General features: G+C 38.8%; 1 protein-coding gene and 1 long non-coding RNA gene across 7 annotated transcripts in view; one reads left to right on the top strand and one right to left on the bottom strand.

Moving 5' to 3' along the window:
• Nucleotides 1-23,488, top strand: part of RBM20 (RNA binding motif protein 20) — a 256,727-nt gene that overhangs the window by 220,736 nt on the left and 12,503 nt on the right. For all 3 annotated transcript variants that reach the window (XM_074233726.1, XM_074233728.1, XM_074233727.1), the window contains 5 exons: nt 4,752-4,831; nt 7,393-8,059; nt 13,885-13,974; nt 15,157-15,820; nt 18,737-18,871. In XM_074233726.1, the coding sequence (XP_074089827.1) occupies nt 4,752-4,831; nt 7,393-8,059; nt 13,885-13,974; nt 15,157-15,820; nt 18,737-18,871 (1,636 nt within the window). The remainder of the gene's footprint in view (nt 1-4,751; nt 4,832-7,392; nt 8,060-13,884; nt 13,975-15,156; nt 15,821-18,736; nt 18,872-23,488) is intronic.
• The window catches only part of LOC141521294 (uncharacterized), a 64,884-nt gene continuing 44,804 nt past the window's right edge, over nt 3,409-23,488 (bottom strand). Inside the window, exons 2-6 of one of the 4 annotated variants that reach the window (XR_012477886.1) lie at nt 21,589-21,754; nt 12,701-12,922; nt 7,724-7,847; nt 7,368-7,551; nt 3,409-3,934 (exon numbers count right to left, since the gene is read on the bottom strand). This is a non-coding gene — a long non-coding RNA (uncharacterized LOC141521294). Of the gene's footprint in view, nt 3,935-7,367; nt 7,552-7,723; nt 7,848-8,076; nt 10,350-12,700; nt 12,923-21,588; nt 21,755-23,488 lie in introns of those variants that run through there. The other 3 variants (XR_012477887.1, XR_012477885.1, XR_012477884.1) reach the window with 3 other exon arrangements.

Genomic DNA, 23,488 nt, shown 5'->3' with positions numbered 1-23,488 from the left:
TGTGGCCACAGCATTTTTCACCTAACAATTCTGTCAAAAATTAGAAATGACCTGGGATATCCTCTGATTGAAATCATCTTATTGATGACTGTATGTTTCTAGATGCTACAAAAAAATTAATAACAAATTCCAGGATTTTTTCAGGAATCAAAGTTATTATATCTACAAAATTATCCCTCTTTTATTCAAGGATATCTTTGGTTTTCCAAGTTCTTTGACATTACCAGCAGCATCTTAATAATCATAGCTGTTTATTCTTTTGGTTGTCTAGGATCTAAATTCTTTCGGGACTAATGATTTAAACTCATTGAACAAACCTTTATGTTTGTCTTATCCCTTAATTTACCAAAGGCTTCAAATAACATTTTTCTACTATCATTGTCAATCCACAGATAATTCTCCTGGAGTCACTGGGGAAAAGAGAGAGAGGGAAGGTGCATATTGAGTTGAATAGTTATCTTCTCACTGTTTCTCATCAGCTTCATCCACCTTAAGTGGATCCTTGCTTCAATATTCTTCTTGCCCCAACACAATTTAATCTCCTTTTGTTCTCCTTAGAAATTATTGCCAGCACCAGCCCTGGAGTCAGGAGTACCTGAGTTCAAATCTGTCCTCAGACACTTAATAATTACCTAGCTGTGTGTGGCCTTGGGCAAGCCACTTAACCCCATTGCCTTGCAAAAATCTAAAAAAAAAAAATTATTGCCAGTCTTGGTTGATTCTGAGCTCATTCTGAACTTTTAGGGTCTCATAGAAGACAATGCTCCTTTTTTATATACTTATCCTTAACTATGCCTATAACTCCTCCCTTTTAAAAAATGAGTTGATTTATGAGCTCCCTAAGAAGCCAACTCAGTATCTTTTCTCTTCCTTTTCTTCAGTATTTCTTTTTTGATAAGTTTCAATCTCTCTTGAGTTGACTTAAGTTGAAGGACTTTTAAGAGGAAAAGAGTCCAGAGTAGTAATTCCTCTGGTCATTTTCTTTTTTTTTAAAGGGTAAAGTTGATAAGGCAAATTAAAAATTATCAGCTGCTTGGCTTTTGGCAGAACGTTAATCCCAACAGATGTACAGATGTACAGATAATTGCATTCCCCCATTTCTTCTCTATCAGGTCTCAGGAAAATATTTATACTGTATTTCTTAAACTCCTTATCTATTCCTGTGACCCAGATGGTCTGTAGCATAATCTCTTATTCCATTCATTTCTTTTACTCCAGCCACTTCCATTTATTTAGTTATTTGTTTTATTATTTTATTTTATTTTTATTTTTAGGTCTTTGCAAGGCAGATGGTGTTAAGTGGCTTGCCCAAGGCCACACAGCTAGGTAATTATGAAGTGTCTGAGACAGAATTTGAACCCAGGTACTCCTGACTCCAGGCTGGTGCTTTATCCATTACACCACCTAGCCACCCCCTATTTGTTTGTTTTTTATTAAGACTGGATCTCCATAGGTCTCCCAGGCTGGAAGTGTGGGAGGGATTTTCTGGCTGGATCCCAGAGATGATTGATAAGGAAGTTTTAGCCTGCTCTGTTCCAAACTGATCTTGCTTGTGGTCTTGTACCCTCAGCTCCCAGGTGTTCACCAAACTGTTCCAAAGTTAGTGCAAACACTTGATGGACTTTAGCTACAACTCAGAACTCCTGAACTGAAATGATCCACTAACCTTAGCATCCACTTTAGGAGGGATTACAGGCATATCCTTTCACTTATTTATCTTTCAAAGCATATTTACCTTCATCATCTCTTGGGATGCTCAGCATAACCCCAAAAGGTAGGCAGAGAAAATATTACCTTTTTTTAACAGGTAAGGAAACTGAAGCTTGGAAAAAGGATGTGATGTGTAAAGGGTTTCAAGACTGACAAGAGCACATCTGGGATTAGATTTCTTACTTTCAACTTCAGTTTTTTTCCTATTATATACTACCCTGCCTTTAAAAAAATTAAAACAATTCTACTGACAGACCACCCCCCAGGAAGAGGGAAGAAATTAAATAGGCATTTACCTTACACAGCTTCATTAACCTTGGTAAAGTAGCTATCAAGTTGTGGTTTTTTTTCACTCAATCTCACCCAATATCATCATGGTTTTTTAGTTTAATGGTTGTGAAGCCTAGATTATATTTGAGAATGGGGGGAAATGCATTTTTTTTAAATCCAGGAAGAATATCTAGTCCAGGAGGCTGTCACCAAACATATTTCTTTGACCCTGACAATTTAGGGAATCTTCTGGGAAATTGCTCAGCCCTCTATCCATCCCTTAAGGTTTTCAGGCAACCACTAGAGGATGCTGTAAACAGTAGGGAAAGATTAAAGTTCCTTCTGTAAGTGAGGTCAGCCACACATTTAGGAACCGTATCAGTGAAGAAGAGGATGGGAATAAGGGAATTTATTAAATACTTACTCTGTACAGCAAAATGGAATTTAAGCTAAGGAATAGATGGTTCTGTTTCCTAATAAAACTGAAGTCCAGAGGCAATCCTAACCCATCCCACTTTCTTCTTCATCACCTTCCTTCTCCCATTTCCTCTGTTGTCTCTGAGTACTGACCCAGCTATTAGCTCCCAGACTTCCCTTAGGATAGTGGGAGCTGATGGAGCTGATTCCAGGAAGCAGCAAAAGTCCTGGGTATGTCAAATTGATTTTTTTAAGACTTTTTTAACCCCCCCACCACCATTTTTTTGGCCTTTTAATCAATTAGTGGAAAAATCAAGAACTTGAACCTCAAGAGAACTGAGTTCTAATCTCAGTCTGATCAGCTGTATGAACTTGAAAATAATTTAACCCTTGCCTCCGTTTCCTCAACTGTAAAATGCGGAAAATAATAGCACCAACCGCACAATATATTACTGAAGGGTTCAAATGAGATGTTTGTAAAAAGTGCTTACTTTTAGGGGTGGCTAGGTGGCACAGTGGATAGAGCTTTGGCCCTGGAGTCAAGAGTACCTGAGTTCAAATCCGACCTCAGACAGCCACTTAACTCCATTTGCCTTGCAAAAAAAAAAAAAAGTACTTACCACAGTGTATGACAGTGATAATAGGCACAAATAGGGCTATTCTCTTCTTTACCCTTCCTCTTCCATAAATTGAATTGAATTAGGTAAGGACAGAATCAATGGGTGGGATGCAAAAGAGAAGGAAATGGGGGAGACAAGTTATGGAAAGGAGTGGAGGAAGGAGAAATTCCTTGAAGTTAACTACCAAAGTAGCCACAGGGACTTTTTAAGAAGTGCTTAGTAGATTATTATCTCATGACCTCTTTATCAAAAGAATTTGTACTTTTTAGAGATTTTTATGTCACTTAATCTTTAGTTTTAAAAACCAGAATTTGAATATCCAGAAATCTGAGTTTGTAGGTTCAGTCTTATTTAAATATGTAACCTTGAGCAAGTCACTTTTCTTTGAGTTCCATTTTCATCATCCATAACAAAAATGATGATTAAATTATATGAGTTCTAAAATCTCTACTATATCCAACATTCTGTAACCCACAAAAGGATGATATAAATGATGTTTCTAGATAATAAGTCTTAAAGTTCTTCCTCAGTTTTATTTTTAAAAATAATTTTTATGTTTCATTTTCCTGAACATGACAAACTTTCATTAACATGAACATTTCTGTATACAATAAACAGAAAAAAAAGGGGATTGCATATGAAATCACAAAATTCTGTTAAACACAACTTGCCTTTTTTAAAACATATGATGAATTCAGTTTGTTGGTTTCAAAGCTTTCCTGTTTATTTGTATCTTCTTCTGAACTTCCTACTGTTATAACCTTCTTTAAGTTAAATTTTACTTTTTTAATGAACAGAAATCTATTTCAGTGCTTTAATAACCTTTTGTTTTCATTTTACTGGGCAGTACCACAATATTCATTCCTTTATATCACTCCTCCCCATGTATGTCTCATTCTTCACCTTGAGTCTTTCACCTGTCAGGAGATAGTTAGAATGCTTCATTGTTAGTTCTTGGAATCATGATTTGTCAGTACATTAAATCAGATTTCTTAAATCTTTGAAAGTTGCTTTTACTGGAGCAGCTAGATGGCACAGTGGATAGAGTACCAGCCCTGGAGTCAGGATGACCTGAGTTCAAATTTGACCTCAGACACTTAATAATTACCTAGCTGTATGACCTTGGACAAACCACTTAACCCCATTGTCTTGCAAAAAAAAAACCCTAAAAAAAAAGAAAGTTGTTTTTATTTACAGCACTGTAGTCAGTGTATAAATTATTCTCCAGATTCTGTTCATTTCTCACTGTATCAGTTCATATAAGTCTTCTCATGTTTCTTGTGGCCCATCCCTTTTATTAGTTTTTTTTTATAGAATGACATTATTCCATTTGTTCAAATGACATTTTATTTTGCTGCTCCCTAACTGATGGGCACCTCCTTATTTTCTGATTCACTGCTGCAGTATAAAAAAGCCCTGCTAAAAGTAATTTCTAAATAAGGGACCTTTTCCTTTGTCTCCAATCTCTTTGAGGGTGAATAAATACAATAGTAGTGTTGTAGTTGCCTCGTTTTCCGTCATGGTAAATAATGCTAACTTTAGCAGTAACATGTTCTTTTATCAGCAGCATTTTAAAATGTTACACATGCATTCCTTATTACCATTGTTTCATTTTATTTTCTCTCTTATGTAAAGAGAATCTCCTTATAGTGGCCTAAGGGAATGACCTCATCCTGTAGTGTGGTTTTTGTCAAGCCTTATTTAAAGTTGATTAAATTTTTTTTTTTTGCCTAGAAACCTGGGAAGAATGTTGCAGCCATCATCCAAGACATCCACTCTCAGAGGGAGAGAGACTTATTCCGGGAAGCAGACAGGTGAGGCATATCTGACCAAGGGACTTGTGGAACAGTTAAGCCATGTGTAAAATAAATTCTGAGCAGTCTATAAAATTCACCCATTTTACATCATAAGGAAGTTGAACCAGGCAGTGAATGCCCTGACCATAAATCAAATTGAACTCTTTTTTAATCTTCTCACCCAACCAACATGAAAATACTGCTTCATGGAAGGGATCCATAAGGCATTTTTATCTTGGCTAGTCAGCCAGGGTTTTATAAATACTGTTTTAGGGCTTGGGCAGAGTCTACCTAGTCAAAGATATTGTTCAGTTTGGAATCTGATGACACACGTTCCATCACTTTCCCCTTACTCCAAAACTGCTGCTATCATATAGGTGCCAAAAGCACCAACATCCATATGAGCTTAGGTCCAAATGCAACTTGTGCAATTTATTTTCAAGGGGAAGTTAATCCATAAATAGTACAAATAAATTCATTAATGTAGGAATGTTATCTGAACAATTTATTCCTCTTCTGACCAGTTCTACATTTTATTGAAAATGAGCTAATTTTAAGAAGGTTGGTTCTCCAAACCCCTTCAGGGGTTGGGCTCAAGCCTTGGTCTTTCAATCATCTAAGACCCTGGAGCTTATTTGAGCCCTTTTAACCATTGACTTTTAAGAATCCACTCCTCAAGTGCACTGCAGAAAACAACACAAGCAAGTTTTCTTCTCCCTAACTTTTTACTCTTAGTAGCAAGCTTTTAATTCCATGTCCTACCTCTGGCCAGGAGGTAGGACTTTAGAAGCAAGCCTTGTGTTATCCCACAGCCACCCAACTGATTGATGATTAGAGTAGGATACACCCAATAAAGCAAAACAACTAATTTCCCGTCACCCAGGGATAAATGCATCCCAGCATACATTTCTCAATGGTAGCATGTTTATATATCACACCCACCTCAAGAATTAACATTCTGGTTATGTGATGAAAGGATTGTCTTAAGCCAAGTTTGTATAGATTAAGCCTCTGGAAAATATGAAAGTTGAGTCTTTCTTGTGTGTAAATGTATTGATGGGAAGAAATGGTAGGAAGGAGCTTCTGACTAGCCTAATTCTTTGGAGCATGTGTGTATTTATTTAAAGCTTCAGAAACTTTTTTATTTTAGTGGTTTCTACCTACATTTACTCTTAATTATTTATGCAAAAGGACAGGAATGTAGATAATACAAGAGAGAGAGTCATCCACGAAACATTCATTCTGAGCTTTGGCATGAATTATTTTCCCCCCAACAGATTTTATCTTGCTAGTTCTGTTTGACTTAAGCCAGTATGTCAAACCAGGATTAAAATTTACCACAGATAACAAGTATCCTATCATATTTAAAGTGGCAGTAAACAGCAGGGGGAGACCTGATAAAATGCAATTTGTTTTCCATGCTCAGAGTAACATCTCTCTGGTGTGCCTAAATCTCAGGTTATGTGCTGGTTCAGTCAGATGACCCTAGCAGTACATATGAGATCCAACAGCTGTTAACATAACCCCTAAGCAACTGTATGGTTAGAAAAGTTAGGTCTGCTTCTTGTGGATAAGCCCCAGTATATATATTTTTATCAGAGTGTTACAATATTAGGGTATCAGGTATATAACATTATTTAATCACCAAATATTTGTATGTAGGACTATGTTTAGACATGTTAGGACTATATTGGACATGTGTGCTTTTCAGTATCTGTGTATAATTAATTGTGTGTATGTGTGTGTGTGTGTGTGTGTGCATTTGTGCTTATCTCTAAGGATATTTCCTTGTGTGCTTGTGTGGGAAGCAATTAGGTATAGTGGATGATTCTGTACTTTGAGTCAGAGAGACCTAGCTTTATATCCTGTCTCCTTCACTTAGATCCCACTTCCCTGGGTCTTATTTTTCTCTTCTGTAAAATGGGACAATTGGAGTCGATGGTGCTCCTCTCTCCCTCCCCCCTCCTCTATCTATACATGTATGCATGTATATACACACATATATACATACACAGTATAAAGATACATAAATCATAAACACACATGACTAGGAAATCAATAGTAAAATCAATAATATGCACGCACGAACATGTATGTTCAATATACTTATTCATATATGTATAAATATGTGTTCATGTATTGATATACACTTGAATATGTGTGTGTGTGTGTGTGTGTGTGTGTGTGTGTGTATATATATATATATATATATATATATATATATATATATATTCCAGTAGCGTCATAGATTGGAACTGGAAGAGACTACAGAGGTAATTAATTCCAGTTGCCTCCTTTTACAGCTAAGGAAAATGAGAACCAGAGAGGTTAGGTGAATTGCCAAGGGCCCACATATCTGGTCCACACACACACAAACACACAGACACACATACGGATCAGTGTGTCTGACTACATGAGTGTATTTGATATGCCTGATAATTTGTATATTCTATGTTTAACAGTATAGGTATATTTAGAAAATACATGGTGTATGTATCAGTGTTTGTGATTATATGATACACATTTTGGTATGTGTAGTTATTAATATACATACTCCTCTTCTCTTTTCTCTTTCACAGATATGGTCCTGAGAGACCCAGGTCTCGAAGTCCAGTGAGCCGTTCACTCTCCCCGAGGTCTCATACTACCAGTTTCACCTCCTGCAGCTCTTCCCACAGCCCTCTATGTCCTTCGCGTGCAGACTGGGGCAATGGTAGGGAATCCTGGGATCAATCCCCCTATGCCAGGCGAGAGGAAGAGAGAGATCTGACCCACTGGAGGGAAAACGGAGATGACAAGAGGGACAGGACAGACACTTGGGTTCATGATCGGAAACATTACCCACGGCAACCAGACAAAATTGACTTGGACAGCCGGATTGAAGGACTGAGGGGTCACAGAGACAAATACCTCCGGTCTGCTTCCCCTAGCACGCTCCACTCTTCATCTGGTTACAAAGGCCGAGAGGATGGTTATTATCGAAAGGATCCCAAACTCAAACCTGACAGATATCTCAAACAACAACAGGACAGTCCTGTGAAGTCCAAAAAAAAAGAGGAGACTAGATTAAGAGAAAGATACACCCACTGTGAGGACTCAGGGAAAGAAGACATTATAGAGCCCAAGGAAAACAGGACCTCAGAGAATGCCAAGGCCAAACAGAGTGAGAAAAACAAAACCTCCAAACCAGACCTAAGTCAAGAAGAAGAAACAGACTCAGAAGAGAACAAAGCAGCAGAGATTGAGGTAATGCATATGCCCACCTCCGCTGCCTCAGAGGAGGTGGGATAAGGGACCCTGGCTCCTGAATGTGTTTTGATCTGGTGAGAATGAGTCTTTGGTAGGACCTCAGAATTGCTCGATGCCCTGTTTGTACAGGGTGGAGTTATGGTGAGGTGTGTGCTCTCACACGCTGCCAAGTGAGATTAGATCTTCCATCTACACAGTCCTCCTCCCTCCCACCAAAAATGTTGACCAATCCTAGTTCCTCAGAGAAAGGAGGCAAAGGAAAGAAGCAGCCACCTCCCACAAAATTATTATTGTCCATCCCCGTGGCCTTGGTGTGTTTTCCTAGACATGGTTAATTGCCTGCTCTGTTTTACTTCTCATTTCAAAAGACGTGGCAATTACAGCTCCCCTTTCATCCAGGATCCTCAAAGGGCTGAGGTAGCACAGCTTCAGTTCACACAATGAGTCAAGGGGGAAGTCCTGAAGTTCCAAACTTTATAGACTAACCACTGACCTCTCCTGATGCCTAAAACCTGCTCAGTATGTCTAAGGATAGGGGGTGGGAACAGAGAAGTTTTGCATAAGGAAGATAATTTTTTTTTGTCTCTTGTTTTTTTCCCCCTTTGAATTGAATCTTTACCCATTTTCTATACTTTAGCCTGCCATGAAGTGCCATAAGATCATAGATCCTTGGACCTGATAACCATTGAGACTTTGTACACAGGTACCCCCTCTTTAGGGGATCTCATTTTGGAGAAGACCCCCAACAAACAAGCATACAGGGAGGAGCTAGCTAGCTATCAAGAAGGTGGCTTCTAGGCAGTACCAAAAAATGACTTGATTCTCACTCATATGGATCACTATCCAAAGCCAGTGGGAATGTCCTTCTCTTCTGACACTATTCCAACTCTACAGTTGTGCTATATTCTGCTTCTTGGTGACTGTCCCCCTCTGGACTGCTCAGAATCTGAGGAACATATCTGGTCCTGGACCTCTTTGTGTTTATCATGCCCAAGCTGGGATTCTGTCTATTATAGTCAGTGCTCAGCAAGGGCGGTTTAATGAAAATGTTTCAAAAAATAACTTTAAATTTAAAAATAAATCATATTAAGAAATTTTTTAAAAAACACCTTTCAGTCAGCTTTCTTCATACTTCCTTACTGATCCATGTCCTTTCTCTAGGGAAGTAGGGACCGTTTCTAAACCTGACCTTCCCTAACTCTCCTATAACTTTTTGCAAGGGACAGTTCTGACCTGTGTTCATTCTGCCTGTGCAAATGCCCATTGACTAAGAGAGTTTTTGGAATGCTCCCCTTAACTGGAATAAGGCAGAGTTGAATCCATCTTTTTTGCTTAATAACTGAAAGCTACCTAAGCTCCAGAACTGAGCAGAGATTTGATATCAGGTGTCATGAGAAAAATCCCCATTCCAACCCCACATGGTCATTCATAAGGGAGAAAGTAGGTCATCATTTTCTTGTCTCTTATTCCCTCTAAAGTTTTATTTTTTCCCTATGTCTCTCTGCCTCTCCTCCCCTCCCCATACCCTTACTCCTTTTCATTGATCATTAATTTTCCTTCTTCAAGAAAGTATGACAGAAAGTTAGCCAGGGCCAATATGTCCCTGAGCTGGTTAGCAAGTTTTCAGTTTATTTTTTTTATTAGGCTCACAGCTCCACCTTGCCACAAAAGGGCCCTTGAGGCAGCTGGCCATACCTTTAAATACCTGATGATTTGCATTCCCCCAGCCTTCATTCCTTGTGGAGTCGGGAATCTGAATTCATGTATGTCTTTACCTGGCTTAGCAGGAATCACGAGATCATGCTCTTAGAGGAGGTCATCCAGTCTATCTTATCTTGCAGAGGAGAAAACAGAGGAGGCCCAGGAAGTTTAAACCACTTTTCTAAGGTCCCACCACTGGTAAATAGCAGATTTCAAATTGAGGCTTTCTGATTTCAAATTGAAGTGCTCTTTCTACTGGCATACTGCTTCTTCAGCTCCTGCTGAATCTTTCTGATTTAGGAGAAAAACTTATGATCTCTCTTCAATTTGCCTTTCCTAAATGCTTATCATTCCTCTGGTTATTTGTGCTGGGCTATGCATATTACTTGAGGCTCAGATGAAGAGTAGAAAGCACTAGAATCATCTGAAGGAGAAGAGGAAAAGCAGGATACTACACTGCCACAATAACAAAGGCTGATGACTCCATCATTCTCTCCTCAAGCTAAAAAAAAATGTGTAGTCCCTGAAAATTATACTGAACATATATGTGTGTATGTATGCATATGTGTATATATATATATATATATGGAAAATATGGAGAGAGATCAAACATTACATAATATCCCTGAATCATATAATGTTTTATGCAAGTTACATGTTAATTCATATATGTATGTGTATCAATTATATAACCCCATTATAAATTACAGGTTGCCGACAATAGTTTTTAGAGGTTCACATAATGGATCTTTCCTGCATTCTGTTGCCTATGTGACATCACATCCCAAACTATTTCAATGAGTAATATAGGAAATTATTTTTAAAATTATTTTTAAAAACTGATCTTAATAGGTGAGCCAAGAACCATATTTAAACATCCTCATTTCTATCTTCAGGTTCCACCCAGACCTCCCATAACTAGAACATCTCCTGGTCACTCAGACCCAACATATATCTTAGGCTCATGCCTACCTTGCTGTTGAGATATCCCCATAGCATAATTGGTCAGTTAACCTCAGAGACCATACCTCAGTGCAAAATATCAAAAGCTTTCCCACATGGACTCTCCCAAAAGTACTTTGTCATATGGAAATGAGATTCTGAACAACATGTACTCAAATTTAATCTTAGAGATTAATCAGTAATTTAATAATTTCCATTGTATGCACTCTTATCCAAAGAGATTTTTTTCCCTTTTAGAAATATCAGAATCTGACTTTTAAAAAAAAGCTTTTCCCTAGTGGTATTTAGCAACAGACTTTTAAGCAACAGGTTAATAATTAGCATTTGGTAGCTAGTTGGCACAATATAGGAATGCCATACCTGAAGTCAGGAAGGCTTGAGTTTGAATCTATTCTCAAATACTAAATTTATGATCATGAGCAAGTCACTTCACCCTCTGTCTACCTCAGTTTTCTCATCTAGGAAAAAAAAAGATAATAATAGCACTTACCTCCTAGGGTTGTTGTAAGACTAAAATCATAAAGTGCTTTCTAAAATATAAAAGGCTACATAAATATTGGATATTGTTATTATTATTACTGCTACTACTGCTGCTTCTGGTAGAATGCAAATATCATCCAAGATAATAATAAAGATGAGACTATTATCCTAGCCTCTTTGGCAAAAGAATAATTATATCTTCCACTTCCAGGGGGAACTACCCTTCTTTCCAAAATGGTTCAGTCTTTGAAAAAGATTCAGGGATACTAAGAGGAAAATTTCTGTAGTTTGAAAACATTTCTAATCAGGTTCTATGGTAAATACAGGTACTAAATACCATCAGATCATTGGCTCATAAGATCATACATATAAGAACAGCCCTTTTTATTCTGTCTTTGATCTTCATATCTGCAACCTAGCTAAAACATATTAGCCTTTTTTGTTGTGCTTAGCATATATTACAAGCTTCTGCTCATTCTGGATTTAATTTATATCACACATTTATACTTCTTATTAGTTACCTGACCTTGAGGAAGTCATCTATATTTGTCTATTTAAATCCAAAATGGTCAATTTTGCAGTCTCCTTGAATAACTTTCCCCTTTATCTCATTGGGGAACATTTGTATCTTTCTTTGAAATTTCATTCTTTGAACCTTCCATTGTTTTTGAGACAATGTCTCCTGTAGCTCATGGGATCCTATCTCTCCTCCTGTCTTTGAATTTTTAAAAAAAATCTACTCTCCCAGAGTCTAGGGTGAGCATTAGACAATCAAGATTTTCCCATATTTCTGTATTATGAACCTTAAAATACCTTGATCACTTCTACATTAGGTTTCCATTATTACTTTTTTTTTGCAAGGCAAATGGGGTTAAGTGGCTTGCCCAAGGTCACAGCTAGGTAATTATTAAGTGTCTGAGATCAAATTTGAACCCAGGTACTCCTGACTCCAAGGCCAGTGCTTTATCCACTATGCCACCTAGCCGCCACAGGTTCCCATTATTTTTTTTAACATCAACCAGTTCCTTGTTATTGGTCACTATCAAATTCAAAATAGCAAAGCAAATCAAGATTTTCATTTATTAATTCTGATTTTTTTCAAAATATCAGTAGATGTCCAAATTATTGAAGTTCCCCTATTGCTTGTTGTGTTACCTGGTTATTTCTAGAAGTCTCAATTTTTTATTTTTGTCCTTACAATCATTGTAATATTACTTCTGCCACCTAATTAATCTTTTCCCAAATGTTTTCCTCTATGCTTTTCCCCTTTGAATTATGGACTTCTTTAAAGCACTAATAATATCTTCTGGATAGATAATCCTATTTCATCATATTTTAATCTATTTTTTTTCATTTTGAATGAGGTACATCTTTATGTTGCTCCTAAGATGCTTGACTCAGTTAATCATCCAAATTTTGTACATATCAGTATATATAGATATGTATATAGACATAGACATAGACATGGATATAAATATAATGTAAGATCATTACCATGATTCCTCCTGGAGATTGCCTTCTAGTAATTATCAGGAATGTCAAGCAAAAACCTTGGGCAGAAACTATCCCTCAGAATCCAAGTTGGGCTTGGCGGTGTCAGAGGGAGAATACTAGTCAGGTTCCAGTTCTTCCCAAATCTAATTTATGTGCTGAGATGGTGCAGTTCAGGGAAATGAAAATTATCTCTGGAATCTTTTATTCTGAACCTGTCATAACCTGGAAAAATATTCCTCCTTAAGGCATTGAAAAAAATTATTTGTTAGCCATAGTTTAGGCTTGAGAAATGCCATTGGGATCTTGGGAAACTATTGGAACTTTGTTTTGGGGATATCTTCTCTGAGCTTGTATGTTTAATTAGATAAGCCAGAGATAGGTCACTGTTATAACAGTGGGAGGAGAAAGAGGGAAAAGGGGAGAGGGTATCGGTGATACAGAATAATTATCCTGGGCATAGTTATTGGAAAGAGGATGTTTGGCCAGTGGAGTATAGGTTGAATGACTGCCACTTTGTCTCCTGACTATGCCAAATGATAGTTCTTAGAATCAGGAAGTATCAGGTCACCTGTATAATTTGAATTTGCTAAACAAACTGTGGATCTACTAAAGGTACCTTAATATAGGCTAGAGTTCTTAACTTTTTGTGTATATGTGTCATAGACTCTTTTGGTGCTCTCATGAAACCAATATCCCCCTTTTTCAAAATAATGTTTTTAAATTCTTAAAGTAAAATTCATAATATTATAAAAGAAACTAATTATGTTAAAATAGTAACCAAAATATTTTTAAAATAAGTTCATGGCATGACTAATGTGGAAATATGCTTAACGTGATTATACATGTATAACCTATATCAGATTGCTTGCTCTTTTGGGGAGGGGAGAAAGAGAGAGAGAAGGAGGGAGAAAAATTTGGAACTCAATATTTTACAAAAATGAATGTTGAAAACTATCTTGACATGTAATTGAAAAAGAAATAAAATACTGTTAAGAAAAAAAATTTCATGAAGAACCCGTTTTAGGCTCTTTGCCCACATGTACTATCCCATATGTGAAAAATGGCATTATTTATTATTGAAAACTTATCCTGAGGATGTTTTGCAGTTCACATTCACACTGCCTCTTTGTCCCTCTGGTGCTTATGTTATGTTGTTTATTTCATTCTATCTTTGTTCCTCTAAGCTTGGGAAAGAAGAACAACAAGTTTTGGAGGAGAGTACCCAATTTATGAAAATAGAAGATTGTGATGCAGCAAATGAAAGGAAAGAGAAGGTAATTCTCATTTGGGATTCAACCATTTTACCCAAAGCTGTACCATATCCATACAGGGTCTTGTGAAGGTCTTTTCCCCATTTGGAAATGTGGCAGTCAGGCTAAGAAACCATCCTCAGACATCCCATCTCTAAATGAAGTCTATTACTATCCTACTTTCCTTTAAACACACATACACACACACACACACACACACACACACACACACACACACACATGCATATCCATGGACATATCCAACCTTATTTCTGGGAGAACTTTCTCCTGGATTCTTTGCTTCAAACTCCTAACAGTTTGACCATGGTTAGGAAAATGTATGCTAAAAAATATTGTAAGACTTAAGAGATCATTTTGCCACAATAGAATTTCAAGTAACAGGACCCATAGGCTAGGCATAGCTAATAGTTCTAGACATCATTTGTAATGCTATGGATTATTTTATATAATTAGAGTGAAAAATCCAGTCATAGTTCCCCACACACAAACCCAGTCCACCGCTTCTGAGGCAGAAAGAAATGTCCTTGGAAAGTATCCAGCTTCATAACTTTCCAGTCATAAGTGGATGTCAGATGAGGAAGATATCAGTATCTGTGGCAGGAGAAAACTGATCTCCTAAGTCTGCTTTCCCAGTCTTTGGGCTCTACTAGAACACTAAGAAAAGTGGTTTCCGTAAGTGTCAAAAGTAAGAAATATGCATGTACATTTTTGCCCACAGAGGCAGCTCTTTGAAGGATTTTGATAGCTGTTTGTGCTCAAATGCCTATCAAAATGATGCCCACTGTCACAAAAAGATAATTTAGGCAAGTTAGAGGGCTTTTAAAATTTTGTTTATATTCTGATAGGTAATTAAAAATGTGCTACTCTAAACCTAATGGTTGAAGCATTTCTGGCTTTTTCCAAATGAGGTGGCATTTTTAAAGGTTCAGAGTATAGCCTAGCGACTTTTAAAAACACCAAAGAAACACAATACTCTTTAAGCAATGCATGGCCAGCCGTGTGGGGCTTGAGAGGTCTAGTGCTACTGAATTACCAAGTAATTCCTTCCAGTTCAAATGAGAAGACCCATCAGTCACTCTGCGTAGAGCATTCCCTGTGGGCAAGGTTAGAGCAATTGGTCTGTCTCTCTACAGCTAGGTCCATTAGTAAGCCATCTTCTGATCAACATTAACCATTCTTGTACAGGAGCAAGATTGGGAAAGTGGAAGCGAGGTGGAGGGGGAGAGCTGGTACCCCACCAACATGGAAGAACTTGTTACAGTGGATGAAGTGGGGGAAGAGGAGGACTTTATCATGGAGCCAGATATCACAGAACTGGAGGAGATTGTGCCAGTTGGGCAGAAGGACAAAACCTGCTCTGAAATGTTCCCCTGTGGGATGAACCCTTTAGACCTGAACACTGATCATGGGGAATTAGCCAAGGAGGCAGGTGAATCTGCTGCTGGCGGAGCCGCTGAAATCAGATTCGAGTCGGACGGAGAAAGTGCTGCCTCCAGGAGCCATTCTGATGAAATAGGGCTTGAAGGGCAGACAGGCATAAATCTAGACACTGAGAAGAAGCCAGCTGAACCTGAGGAGGACAGCTTTCCTAAAGATCCCAATTGCCACAAGAAGGAAGGAAAAGGAGCTGAAAACGCAGATGTTCACCCAGTCCTTACATCCCAGAAAATGTCTTCCCAAGAGCCAGCAGAGGAGGGGGGGACACAGTCTGGTCTTTTCCTAGATGATTATAAGCTGATGGGATCCCCCCAAAATGAGACCCAGGAAGGCAACAAACCCGAGGAGAAACCCAGCTCCCACACAGAGACCAGCAACCAAAGCCAGACTTGCCAAGAAATGTTGACTGAGGGTAACTACTAACTTTTTCTGATGTGCTCTGGGCTAACTCAGGGACTTTCTAAGCAGAGGGCTGTAACACAGGATTTTTGCAGGCTGCTATTAACATTGCTAATAATATAGGTAATAACATTGACCGCCTTATAAGTATTTCAGTAATAGAAGAAAGCTTCCATAAGCCAAGTAAAACTGCTAAAGGCTTTTAGACAAATGGTGTAAAGGAAACAGGATAGGAGGCAATGAGAGTCATAATCAGACAGGACAGTCTCCTTTGAGTTCATATGAGCCCAGATGCTCCTGCTAAAATTAGTTTAGATTATCAGCGAAAACAGCCACAGTTCCTGTAGATCAGCTAACAGCCTGGCCTTCCTTGTGTCTGCATGGCCCGAGTCCACATGGGCAATCCTGGGGCAACTATTTCTGAACTGTATGAGGGACTTAAGGAGGGAAGGGTGGAACCCAGTGCTCACTGCAAAGCAATTTTTTTTTTATCATTTTTTCCCTCTTGTTGGTACCTCAGAATGATGGCCCAACAGGGTTTGAGAAGGATTCATACCAGTCCTTGTTCTGTGATCTTTTCCCCCCATCTGCCCACTATAGCCTAGTGGAGAGAGCTTTGGGAGTAGGCAGATCTGGGTTTGAGTCTCATATCTATCATCTAAATAAATCATTAGGTTTTCTAGCTTTCAATTTCCTCCTCTCTAAAATAAGAGAGATGGACTAGATGATCTTGCCAGTCCTTCTCTAGAAAGGACATTCTAGGATTCTTTATTTGGTAGAGGGAGGCAGAGCAGGGCTCTGAATTTGAATCCTGGAAAAGCTACTTCCCACCTGTGGGATTTGGGAGAAACTGCTTATCCTCCCAGTTCTGCTACCTACTAAATTACTTAAACTTTCTAGATTTCAGTTTCTATATCTGAGTTAGACCAGCTCCGATGCCCCCTACAAGTTCAAACCCAGCTTCAAACATTTAATTGCTGTGGGACCCCAGGGACATCACTTAAACCTCTACTTGCTTCAGTTTTCCTCATTTTTAAAATGATAATAATAATAATAATAGCACCTACCTCCCAGAAAAGATCAAATGAAATAATATTGGTAAATTGCATAACAAAGTGGAAGCACTATATAAATTTTAGCTATTCATCATTATTATTCTAACTCAAGATCAGTGATGCATGGTCTATGAGGTGATGGGTTCAGTATGACCATGCTGAGCCCGACAGTATCATAAAATTTACTTTAAAACAGATTGAGGGCGGCTAGGTGGTGCAGTGGATAAAGCACCAGCCCTGGAGTCAGGAGTACCTGGGTTCAAATCCGGTCTCAGACACTTAATAATTACCTAGCTGTGTGGCCTTGGGCAAGCCACTTAACCCCATTTGCCTTGCAAAAAAAAAAAAACCTAAAAAATAAAAATAAAATAGATTGAGCCTTTAACTGTGTGACCATGGGCAAGTCACTTAACCCCACTGCCTGGCAAAAACCAATATTTTGCATATATATATATATATATATATATATATATATATATATATATATATATATATATTGAGCCTCATCTTATCTATAATGTAAAATTTTAAGCCCAAGGACAGACTAAATGAAAAGTAGATGCCAACAAGGGAAGAGAGAGCATTCCTTTAAAATTTCAAAGTCCTAACTAAAGATGTATTGTAAAGCAGCCAGTTAGTATCCCAAAAACTAATCAAAGGCCTTAGTGTAGGAAAGAAGATGGTCTGCCTGGTAAATTAGAAGGCCAGGGCAGACCATGGCATTCCAGGCATTCTAGAGGTCACTCCAACCTTTCTTAGGGTGATCTGGACAGTTTCTACCTGTTCAGTTTTGAATCTCTGTGGAGACTACTGCTGAGTAGCCTTCCTGTTGCCTCAGAAAACCTGTGACACAGTCTAGAAGAAAGGAAGGGCAAGTTTCTGAAATGCCTTCCCTTTGCTGGGGCCATCTTTTACTCTGTCAGCATAGGCCTGAAAATACATTTAGCATGTTTGGCTCATTATCTGACGTAGCATCTAGAGTTCATCTTTAAAAATAATGCTTGACAGCTTTGGGACAAGAATGTCTTTCTTGCCAGGGTTAAATGTAGGAATGTGAGAACAATCTTTTATCCTCTCCTTTGCTTACAAGGAGGCAGACCATGCCAAATCATGCAAATGATACTTGCCCTTCATTCTCGAAGAAGATTGTGATATCAGGAAGGTGAGGCAATGACATCCATGTAAATTGGATTTGAGTGAGGGGCTGCTGGGCTGAGTCACCAGTCTCACTTTCTCCTCCTGAGCCATCTGGGTCTATGACAGATATGAATTAGGATGCCTGGAGATGGCCCTGGATGTGGGTCAGTCAGGGTTAAGTGACCTGCCCAAGGTCACACAAGTGGCTAAGGTCAAATTCAAACTCCTGACTCTTTACTACTACCTAGCTGCTGAATTATTCTATAGCTGTGTTGACGCTCCCATTTGATTCCATCCAGAGCTTTAAAAAGCCCTCTCTCCTTGATGTTTGGGTCTTTTTTAGGATTTTGCAAGGCAAATGGGGTTAAGTGGCTTGCCCAAGGCCACACAGCTAGGTAATTATTAAGTGCCTGAGACAGAATTTGAACCCAGGTACTCCTGACTCCAGGGCCAGTACTCTATCCATTGCACCACCTAGCCGCCCTATCCCTCTCTCCTTAATAACCAAATTGAAAAGATGTCAACACTGCAATGTACATGCAGGTGTGTGTGTGTGGGGGGAATGAAATCTTAATTAAGGTGATTTGGTTCCAAATTGCAATCATATGCTGGGTTCCATGTGTTTAAATAGCCCAAGTGATCACTGATCAGTCACCCAAAGTACAGGATATGTACATATGTACATTCCATGGCAAGATATGTTTTACAAATTACCTACATTCACTTGTATTTTCCAGAAAACTCAAGATTCACAGAAATTCAGAACCTGGAGATGAGCTCATTGGCTTATAGTGAGATGGAGACAAAACAGCCCCATCCGTTGCCTTCCTGGGAACCAGAGGATGTTTTCAGTGAACTTAGCATCCCTCTTGGTAGGTTACATACAGGGCTCAGAAGGTGCCGGTATGAACCGGAAGTTCTGGACTAACATCTAAGGGGCCCTTGAGCAATTCTTTGCATCTTTGGCAACAGTCCCGGGCTTATGCTCTCATTGCTTACATTTTCACCTCCTGATGATGGAGAAGACAGTTCTATGAGAACAGGTTATCAGAAACTAAGAATTCCTGTGAGCCAGGCTTAGAAGTCTCTCCTTTTAGAATCATTACTTTCATTCCTAAGGAAACCAAAGTGGTGAATTTAGAACTTGTACAGGCAGGAAAGAGGGGAATCTTCATCTTCAGAAAAGAAAAGACATAGACTTCTAACAGAAAGAGAAGCCTCAGGGAATAATCTCTCCAGAGGGAGATGGCTTGATATGGTGGGAGGAACTTGGATTAAATATGGGTCAGGAGACTGAGGTCTAGTCCTGGCTCCTCCTTCTCTAGGTCTCAGTTGCCTAATCTATTAAATGAGGGGCCTGGAGTAAATTGTCTCTAGACAAGAGATTTTGAAACTAGGCTGCAAACTGAAGTCCTCTAATGCCAAATCCAACACTCCATTGTTAGCATGTAATATTGTGCTAATGGGGAGAAGGGGTGGGAAAACCATCACAAAAATGTCTCACATGGTCTTCAGCAGTGCTTGGGAAGTCTAACTAGGGAGAAAAAACATAAATATATGAAAAGTTAAGAAGTAATAAGTAATGTTACTGGTTTCCTGTGAATAGTTTGAAAGCACTTTCACATCTATTATCTAATAGTTACCTTGACAAGATGAGGAAAATTCAGGCTCAGAAAAAGTAAAATGACTTACCCAAAGTTACAAAGCAAATGAAGATTCCGAAAAGTTAATACACTGTTTTTTCCATTTTATTGTACTACCCTGTGTCCTCTATTTCTTCATAGACATAAAGAAGAATGAGAGTCTTGTGGGAGGTGGTGTGAAAAGTCATGTATTTCTTGGGGAATTGGTGGTGTCAGTGAAATATAATAAAACCCGTGACCTGACTTGGGTCCCCAGTAAAGTAAAGGCAAGCAGAAACATTGGGGATTGGGGAAAGGGTCCACCACAGGAGAAGGCTCCACCATTTTGGTGGTCAGCCCTGCTCCGGTTGAGGCATGCCAGCAGGAACTGTTGCAGTCTGGCACTTCCTAACTGGCAGAAGCTCAATCCCCAAATGCTTATACTCTCAATTCAGTAGCAAGTTTATTACTATGACTAAGATATAATTACCTTCATTCAGGAGCTGTTATTGGACAGTGAGTGCAGCTTTAATTATTGCAGTTAATAGAGGCTGAAAATGGAAGCAAAAGTGACCCCATCTCTGCTTCTCCATACCTTATTATGATAATGCCCTTGTATCCTGCTAACTTGGCTTCTTTATAGACATTTCCAATGCGTCATGAAGCAATCATGTTTACATCTATAATGCCTACAGCCAACTCTCAATTCTGAAAAAGGTGAATTACTATTCTCCACAGCCCATGGTTCTGTCCTTTCCCTTAACTTCCTCTTCAAGGCCATCTTACCGCTCAGTAGTGCTGGCACAGGTGGGCAGAGCAAGAGGAGTAAGGTATTCAAATCACACCGCACTATTAGGCAGCTTGGCTCTGGTGAAGGGATAGGAATGGAAGAAGACAAGTTGAGGTTAGCAAGGCTGTCTCCTGTCAATATTGGTGGGGGAAGTTACATAGACTGAATTTATCTGTGATTTATCTCCATACAACATTAGAAATTGACTCCATTGTTTGTATACCTCAAATTAGCAGATGTTTTCTGAGTATCATCTTTGTGTAAGACCCAGTTATGGGGGTTCTGGGAGATAAAAAGACAAAAAAGCTTTAGTACCTCATCCTGGGCAGACTAGGAAGGAAGAAAGGAAGGAAAGAAGGGAAAGGAAGAAATAAAGAAAGTTGTTAAGTATTTATTTAATCCCCTGCAATATATGCCAATCTCGTGCTGAGTGCTAGGAATACAAATCTAAAAAATACAGTCCTTCCCTTCATGGAACATGAATTTCTTTTTTATTTTTCAATTTTTTTTTTCCTTTCTTAATCTTTTTTGAATTATATGTAAAGATAGTTTTCAATATTCATTTTTTTTTTGTAAGACTTTGAGCCCCACATCTTTCTTTCTCCCCCTTCCCCTTGACAGCAAAGAATCTGATTTAGGTTATACAGGAGCATGAGTTTCATTGGGAGAGCCAATGAATATTGGAGAGTGATGGCTAAGGAAGAGAATGTTGTTTAAGGAAGTCACAAGTGGTTAGTGGAGCCAGAAAGGCATGCCCTTTCTAGAAATAATACCAATGTTGTTTTGAAGACAGTTCCCAAGTAGTAAAAAGGATGAGGATGTGTGTCTTGTGGCATAGTAAGAAGAGGACAGTAAGAGTTGGTTAGGTAACTGGGATCAGTTAGACAATCAGGACAGTATGACCTCCAGGCAAGACCCAGAAATCTGCCTCAATGAGTAGTAAATGCAATAGGAATTCCTATGAGAGAGCTCTGGATGTGTTTGGTTGGCCAGAAAGGCTTGTTGGGGCATGAAATTTGGAGCTGAGCCTTAACAGAGGACTCATATTAGTCAAGAAGAGAAGTGGGAGCACTCTAGCAGGGGAAATGATTTTAGTGTAGACTAGGAAGCTGGAGTGAAAATAATAATAATAATTACAAAACTATCTTGCTTTATAGCTACAAATCATTTTACTTACATTATCTCATTTAATTCTTACCATCCCTGAAAGGAGGCAGAGCAGGTGCATTTATAATGAGCAATTTCCAGATATAAATGGAAAGTAACAGAGATTCAGAGTTTCGTGTCGTGTCCTCTGTGTGACCGTGGGCAGATAACTTCACCTTGTAGAGCAGCAAAATCATCTGCAAAATGAAAATAGGTACCTTGTGGAACTATTGTGAGAAAAGGGAAGGTAGTGATTATTTGTGACATGCCCAAAAGCTCACAGCAAGTTAATAATGGAGACAAGATTCTAGTTACTAATTCATCAAAAAGCATTTATTAGAAGTCTACAGTGTGCCAGGCTCTGTATTTGGCACGAGGGACACAAATATAAACATAAAAATAAATATATTTTATACACACATATGTATATAAAATGAAAATATCTAAGTATGCAAGGTAATTTTGTTGAGTAGACATACTAGCAGCTGGTCACATGGAGGAAGATGGTATTTTGAGTTGTGGTTTGAAAGAAGCTAGGAATTCTAGAATTTGCAATTCATCTTAGAGTTCTTTGGGAGAAACTGGAGTTTACTGATCAGGTGAGAGATATTATGAGGCCAGTACTTAGAGCCCATAGGAAGCTACTGCTTCCAAATTGTAGATTTAGCAAATGGAGAGATCTAGACCTTTTTCAACAATTCAACAGCATAGTGTCCCTCCCTGATAAGGAAAGGGAGGCCATGAAATGGACAGTATAAGTGGGAAAGGAGTGGAAGATTTTCAAATGTATATTTTATCAGAAGGACCTGAGGCTTCATTTGGGGACCACCTGTGTCCCAGAGGGGGGGAGGATCTGGCAGAAAGGGATCTCTGAGGGTGTGCTTCTGAATGATTTATGATAATAAATAACAAGAAATAATAATGATAAAATAATAGTAAATAAATGCTTGGTGAATTGAATTGGGTGTGTGTCTGGCTATATGCGGTTGCCTAAAAGAAATGATTTTGGGTTGTTTGCTGTATTTTGTACTAACCTTTCATTTGTTTAGATAAAATGTTATTAGATATGTGATGATGGATAGTCTCATCAAAGTATATCTCTCAGGCCCCTCTCATCTCTGGGACACAACTGGGTGGCACCACAAATGAAGCTTCAGATTTTTCCAATAGAATATATTTTTGGGGGCGGCTAGGTGGTGCAGTGGATAGAGCACTGGCCTTGGAGTCAGGAGTACCTGGGTTCAAATCCAGTCTTAGACACTTAATAATTACCTAGTTGTGCGGCCTTGGGCAAGCTACTTAACCCCATTGCTTTAAAAAAAAATCTAAAAAAAAAAAAGAATATACTTTTGAAGATCCCCCACTCCTTTCTTTCAAACACTCTGTCCCAGCCAGACTTTGGAGGAAGAGCTCAGGACAAAGTTGTAGAGAATAATGAAAAGATATTTCCAATTTGCATCTACCCCTGAGGGTGGGTGGGGGTGGGGGAACTGCCCAAACCTAAGCATCACCACTTCCTATCCCCTTCCATTTCCTATTGGTTATGTAATCCAGGGAGACAAGGCCTGAGAGAGAGAGAGAGAGAGAGATATGAAAGAGATAGACACATGAAGAAGTAGAAACAGAAGGAAAAAGAGCTAGAGAAAAAAAAAATAAGTCTTGGGGCGGCTAGGTGGTGCAGTGAATAGAGCACTGGCCTTGGAGTCAGGAGTACCTGGGTTCAAATCCGACCTCAGACACTTAATAATTACCTAGCCATGTGGCCTTGGGCAAGCCACTTAGGCCCATTGCCTTGAAAAACAGAAATAAGTCTTTCTGGATGACATAATGCACAAATAGGTGATTTCTCAGAGAGGAAATGAGAAAAAAAGCATTTCTATCCTTAGGAAGAGTATTATCAGTACCTCCTACAAATTATGTGTGCTGAGGCC

This window comes from Macrotis lagotis, chromosome 4 (assembly GCF_037893015.1).
Source record: "Macrotis lagotis isolate mMagLag1 chromosome 4, bilby.v1.9.chrom.fasta, whole genome shotgun sequence".
NCBI classification, from domain to species: domain Eukaryota; kingdom Metazoa; phylum Chordata; class Mammalia; order Peramelemorphia; family Peramelidae; genus Macrotis; species Macrotis lagotis.
The sequence above is the reverse complement of the archived record's forward strand: the minus strand, read 5'-3'. Positions and strand labels throughout refer to the sequence as shown.